This window comes from Eschrichtius robustus, chromosome 10 (assembly GCF_028021215.1).
Source record: "Eschrichtius robustus isolate mEscRob2 chromosome 10, mEscRob2.pri, whole genome shotgun sequence".
Taxonomy (NCBI): Eukaryota; Metazoa; Chordata; class Mammalia; order Artiodactyla; family Eschrichtiidae; genus Eschrichtius; species Eschrichtius robustus.
The window spans coordinates 714,431-720,629 of NC_090833.1; the positions used below are offsets into that span (position 1 = coordinate 714,431).

A 6,199-nucleotide genomic window follows, 5' to 3' on the forward strand; every position below is an offset into this window, starting at 1 on the left:
CTGCCGGCGTGAGGGTCTGGCGCCCAAATGCTGGGCTGAGAGCCCCAGGGCTGCTGCTGGGGCCCGGGGGGCTCCATCAGAATGCGTGAGGTGGGCGGGTGGCCAGGCAGCCCCTGTGAAGCCAAGAACTTCTTGCGTCTCCAGCATGACGTGCTGCCTGGGACACGCCTAGGCTCGGGCAGCTGCCATGCTGGGGGCTTCCAAGGAAGAGTGCTTTCAGAAAGGCCAGTTCTTCCCGTGCCCCGAGGCGTGTGGTCAGGAGCGCCTGGGGGCCCCGATGTTCCTAGCACAAGATGCCGGGCCCAGTGGGTCCAGCCATCCCCAGAGCTGCGGCACAGGGCTGTTGTGTCCGGAGCACAGGGTCCTGTCCGAGGCCAGCACTGGGGGCCCCGCGCTGCCCTTGCTCCCAGGTCCCAGGAGGCGGGGAGGCTGTTAGCTCTGCCAGGCCCGAGGCCTTCAAAGCTGCGCTCGGTGCCGCAGCCTCCGTGGCCCAGACCTTCACTTGTCCAGCGGGAACTGATCGAGCCCGGTGGCGCCGTCCCCACGGCAACAAAGGCCCTTTGGAACGAACGTCTCCACTGCCCTGCTCCTCCCTGCGGTGCATTCCCAGGCCTGGAGCCGTGCCCGCTGCCCCCACACACGCTGCGGCTCCTCACCAGTCTGCGCCCAGTGCCCCCGCTCCTCTCTTTGGCCTGTTCTGCTCGAGGGCCCTAGTGTCCGTCCTGCTCTGGGGCTTTGCTTTTTTTTGTTTCTTGGCTGTGCCGTGCAGTTTCTGGGGTCTCAGTTCCCCACCCAGGGACTGAACCCAGGCCACAGTAGTGAAAGCCCGCAATCCTAACCCCTAGACTGCCCGGGAACTCCCTCTAGGGCTTTTCCTTCTTGCTCCACGGAGTGGTGTTTGCTGTGAGGTTTGGAGAGATGAGCTGCATGGCCTTAGCAGTTTGAGGAGTGACAGGCCAGTGGGTCCCCCCCTTGGGCTCCACCTGCTTGGCCCCATCCAAGGCGGGCTGCACTGTGGTCACAAGAGGGGCTTGGGACTTCCCTGGTGGCGCAGTGGTTAAGAATCCGCCTGCCAATGCGGGGGACACAGGTTCAAGCCCTGGTCTGGGAAGATCCCACATGCCACGCAGCAACTAAGCTCGTGCGCCACAACTACTGAGCCTGTGCTCTAGGGCCCACAAGCCACAACTACTGAAGCCCGCGCGCCTAGAGCCTGTGCGCCACAAGAGAAGCCGCCGCAATGAGAGGGCCCCGCACTGCGACGAAGAGTGGCCCCGGCTTACTGGAACTAGGGAAAGCCTGCGCACGGCGGCAAAGACCCAACGCAGCCAAAAATAAATAAGTAATAAAGACACTTAAAGAAAAAAAGAAGAGGGACTTCCTGCCTGGCACTGGGCTGGGCATGCCTTCGTCATCCTAACCAGGATACAGACCTGCTGGACTGGCCTGGCAGGGTGGCAGTGCCAGCCGCTGAGCCTGGACACACCTGCTCTGAGTCCCTTTGGACTCAGTTTGTGGATGAGTGTGGTAAAACCCAGCGTCTCAGGTCATAGGATCACTCAACAGGTGTAGGTGTGTGCCAGGAGCTGCCACCAGGAGGGGGCACCTGTGTGAGGGTCAGGGAGGTCCCCAGTGACCAGGGGTTGACTGCGGCCCAGCGGGGCGCTCCCCACCCCCAGTGCCCTGCGGGGTTAGCCGTGGCTGGGGGCAGGTATTTGCTCCTGCTGCCTGGGTTTGCTCGGCAGGTCCTTAGGGGAGGAGGCTGAGGTTAACCCCAGCCGCGCCAGCCTCCTGTGGACAGCGCTCGCCTGGTCTGCGAGAGGCTGCACAGGGGACAGGCTGCGGCGGTGGCCGTGCGCCAACTCTGATGACACACTTACGCCAGAGCCCCGGGCGCCGCCTGCAGCCATTTCACAGCCACCTGGGCCTCGAGGGTGTCCTGCGAGACACTGCCGGGGCCCGTGTGCGGCGGGTGCGTGTGCACCCCCGGGCCTCCCTTGGTCCCTGCTTGTTCCAGTCCTGGGGGGAGGGTGGTGACATGAGTCAGCTGGAGCCCAGGCCCCACCTAAGCTGCAGCAGCCCTTATCCTAACAGAGAAACTGAGGCCCGGGCTTGCCCACTGTGGACCTCTCTGGGTTTCCAGGCCGCTGCCTCTGCGACCCCAGGGGCCCAAGTGCAGCCACTGCCCCTTTGCCGTGAAGCGCTCTCCTTCCAAGACCGCGGCAGCCCCACCGCTGCCCCTGCCTCAGATCTGGCCAGGGCACTCTGGGGTGACTCCCAGGCCCCGGCCGCCCTACCTGCCCTACCCTGGGGCTGCCTGCCCAGGGCTCCTCAAAGCCCAGCGCCCGAGGGCGGTGAAGCCCAAGGCGAGGCCCTGCCCCCACCCGCCCTGCCTCACAGCTCCATTGTGAGGTCAGCACCTTCCGATGGGTTCTGTCCAGAGGCGTGGACATGGCCCCCTGTCCCCAGCCTGACTCCTGCCTGGTTGGCAGCCCCCTCGGCCTGATCTGTTTGTCCCTTTTGCTCATCCCTGCTGCAGGTGCCGCCTCCTGTTCCCCAACCCTGTCCCCAGCCAGGGCCCCTCCCTGGTCCAGGCAGGCCAGGCGCGCTCGTGTCCTTCTGGTGGCTGCCGGGGGTGGGAGGGTGGGCTTGGGGTTCACCCATGGGGAGGTGACGACAGCCCCTTGGCCCTGTGTCTGCAGCTGGAACCTACTGCGAGTGTAGCCTTGGCCTCAGCCGCGAGGCCCTCATTGCCCTGCTGGTGGTGCTGGCGGGCATCGGCGCCAGCTGCTTCTGCGCTCTCATCATCGTGGCGGTTGGCATCATTCGAGCCAAGGGGTGCGTGAGCCCCAGGGCCAGGGCGGGCGGGTGAGGGCTGCGGGGCCAGGCCGTCCCCCTGGGCCCTTGGCCTCGATGGGCGAGGTCACCAGGGACTTGGGAATGGAGTCTCCCAGGATGGGATGGAGAGAGGTGTGGGGAGCACCGCTGGGCTCCTGGAGGCCAGACTCACGCCTTACCTTTGTTCCCCCCCGCCCCTCAGTGAAACATGCCCCGGACACATGGACAACAGGTGAGTGACTGCAGGGGAGGACCCCCAGGGCGAGCTGTGCCCCTGCTCCCCGAGCCCCCCGGGAGGTGTGGTTCACAGACACGGCAGGAGCCCTGGCTGGTTGAGGCCTCATGAGCCCGTGCTGATGGCCGCCTGCAGCTGGCCTGACCTGGACCACGCTGTGCAGGTTGGTGGGGCACTTCGGGGCTCAGGAAGATCACATGGACCTGCACGCGGTGCACGTGGAGTCCCACCTCATGGCCCCTGAAATGGAGATTACCATGACGCCGCCCCTGGAAGATCATGGCCTCACGACCATCACTGTGGACTCGACCCTAGCGGAGCTGCCCCCCCAACCCCCGCCGCCTGAGTAGGGCTTCGGGCAGCTGGGGGAAGGGGAATTAAACAGTAGTTAGCGGGTCTGCGTTGTCCTCCCTGCTGGCCCCCCTCGAGCCCTTCTGCAGATGCATCTTGGGGTGGGGGAGGGGTCTGTACCTACCTGCGTCGCCTCCTGTCTCTTCAGTGGGGTGCCCAGTGCCCATGCTGGGCTCCCGCTGTCCACCCTGCAGGGCAGGGGGCACACCCCTGGGGTTTCCACTTCCTGCCGTTGTGGCCCCAGCCCAGCTCCTCCCTGCATCTTCCTGCCGCTCTGTCCCATGAAGCAGGCAGCCACCCCCCGCCCCCCCGTGAGCCCCTGCCCATCCCACCCCCACCCCCACCCCAGGAAAATGCCGGGACAGGACCTGCAACTCTGGTGAGTCCAGAGGGAGCAGCACGTGACAGGAGGACTTGGGCTGGTGCCCCTGCTCCACCCACACTGTGTCCTTGAAGTTCCAGCAGAGTCCTTGGTGGGCAGGGTGGGGCAGATGTGGTGGCCTCCCCTTCCTCAGGTGTGCAGCCCTCCCTCTACCTCACTGCCTGTCCCCTGGGTTCAGGCCCCCATCATGTGCGTGTGCCCCATGGGGATGGGACCATCCCTAGGTGGGGGCTCCTGTATATGTGCTCTAGGGTCACTCTGCTGAGAGGAGGCGGGTGGAGACTCGGGGGAGGAGCAGGGCTCACTGGGTCCTGTTCCGTGTGTCGCAGCCATGAGTTCAGTGGGGGTGAGGCTGCGGGGTCGACGGTGTGGTCCAGTTGCCCAGGCCTCACCCGGGTGCGGGGCGGTGGACCACGCAGGTGAGGAGGGGGTAGCGTCTTGTCAGTGCTGCTGCTGGCGCGGAGCCAAGAGGAGCTCAGGGCTTCAGGACAGGTGGCTGGCAGTGGCGGGCGCTGGCTATGTGCCCAGCCTCCGCCCTAGGCGCGGGACCAGCCGTGGGACGGACGGGCTCCCGGGACGCCTGGGCAGCTGGCCTCCTACCGTTGCCCCCATGCGGAGCCCCTCCTTTCTCTCGCGGCGGCTGCCGCCGCTGTTCCTACTGCTGCTGTCGCCGTGGCCAGTCTGGATCCAGGCGCCCCCCGCAGCCGCCCCCTCGGCAACCCCCGCCTCAGCAACCCCGGGCGCCCCGGACTGCCCCGAGGCGTGCGCGTGCGCGCCAGAGGGCCAGGCCAACTGCTCAGGGCGCGCGCTGCCCGCCGTGCCAGGGGGCCTGAGCCAGCGCGTGCGCGCGCTGCTGCTGGACCACAACCGCGTGCGTGCGCTGCCGCCCGGCGCCTTCGTGGGCGCTGGGGCGCTGCTACGCCTGGACCTGCGCGAGAACGGACTGCGCTGGGTGCACGCGCGGGCCTTCTGGGGCCTGGACGCGCTGAAGCAGCTCGACCTCAGCGCCAACCAGCTGGAGGCGCTGGTGCCCGGCACCTTCGCTCCACTGCGCGCGCTTTGCGTCCTCTCGCTGGCCGGCAACCGGCTGGCGCGTCTAGAGCCCGCGGTGCTGGGCCCGCTCCCGCTGCTGCGCACGCTCAGCCTGCAGGACAACGAGCTGCCCGCCCTCGCGCCCGCGCTCCTGGCGGGCCTGCCCGCTCTCAACACGCTGCGGCTGCGCGGCAACCCCTGGGCCTACGGCTGCGCGCTGCGCCCACTCTGCACCTGGCTGCGCAGGCACCCGCTGCCCGCGCCAGGTGAGCCCTCGGGGCCGGGGGCGCGGGCGCGGGCGCGGGCGGGGCGGGCCACTGCCGCCGCCGTCGCCTGACGCCGCTCCCGTGTCCCGCAGAGGCCGAGACGCTGATCTGCGTGTCGCCGGGGCGCCTGACGCTCAGCCCCTTGACCGCCTTCCCCGACGCCGCCTTCAGCCACTGCGCGCGGCCCCTTGCCGCGCGGGAACTGGCCGTGGTCTACGCGCTCGGGCCCGTCTCCTTCCTCGCTAGCCTGGCCGCCTGCCTGGCGCTGGGCTCCGTGCTCACCGCCTGCCGCACGCGCCGCCGCCGCGCCGCCGCCCGCCGCCCGCCGAGGAGTCTGCCGGATCCCGGTGCCGGCATGGCCTCGCCTGCGGCAGTCGCCGCCGCCCAAGCCTGAGCGGGCCGCGGCCGCCCTCGAACCTTCCCCCTATCCCCTGCCCTCCTTCACACTCCCTGCAGGCGTCAACAAGCGACACAGATCGAAGTTTTCTTGACATTCCTTTCGGCATCACCACTGCACATACCGGGTGGGTGGGGTGGCGGGGGGAGGGCGGTGCGCGCCGGGCCCCTGGGGCGGAGGGGCAGCGCTCGGCGGCGCTCGGGCCGCAGCGGGGGAAGGCACACGCCTGGACGCGGGAAGGGCTGGGCCTGTACAAGGTGGCGCGCGGGGCTGAGGACAGTCCCGAGCCAGCGTCCGGGGAAGCGCATCCTGGGCTGCGGGCCAGAGGAGGCGAAGAGAAGGCTCAGCCCTCACGGAGTCCGGAGAAGGGGGAGGCAGTGGGGAGCCCGAGCGCGCCCCTGGGAGGCAGCTGCCAGCTGGGGGGTCAGGGTCTGCAGTCCGGGAAGGGCAGGGCCAGCTCAGAGGATGGGGTCAAGCGGAGAAGGGATGTGGGCAAGAAGGGAGAGGTGGGACAAGGCTGTGAGGTGCCGGCGCTGCGGGAGCGGGGGACCCAGCCAGCCAGGGCCAAGGGCCCCCATGGTGGCTCTGGTGGTGGCTGGGGAAGGATGGGGCTTCAGTCTCTGCTCCAAGCCCCTCTGCCCGGGGCCAAGTCAGCCCCTCTCCCCACTGCTCAGAGACCCCAGGGCCCTGCCTCTGCC

The 6,199-nt window shown here is 68.5% G+C and overlaps 2 protein-coding genes across 2 annotated transcripts; both read left to right on the forward strand.

The window, feature by feature from the left end:
- Positions 1-2,451: 2,451 nt before the first annotated feature.
- Positions 2,452-3,423, forward strand: TMEM210 (transmembrane protein 210). Its single transcript, XM_068552001.1, has 4 exons — positions 2,452-2,539; positions 2,703-2,838; positions 3,041-3,070; positions 3,237-3,423. The coding sequence occupies exons 1-4, from the start codon at positions 2,452-2,454 to the stop codon at positions 3,421-3,423; spliced, it is 441 nt and encodes a 146-aa protein (XP_068408102.1).
- Positions 3,424-3,513: 90 nt separating this feature from the next.
- Positions 3,514-5,498, forward strand: LRRC26 (leucine rich repeat containing 26). Its single transcript, XM_068553181.1, has 4 exons — positions 3,514-3,525; positions 3,669-3,803; positions 4,075-5,104; positions 5,197-5,498. The coding sequence occupies exons 1-4, from the start codon at positions 3,514-3,516 to the stop codon at positions 5,496-5,498; spliced, it is 1,479 nt and encodes a 492-aa protein (XP_068409282.1).
- The last annotated feature ends 701 nt before the right edge of the window (positions 5,499-6,199 follow it).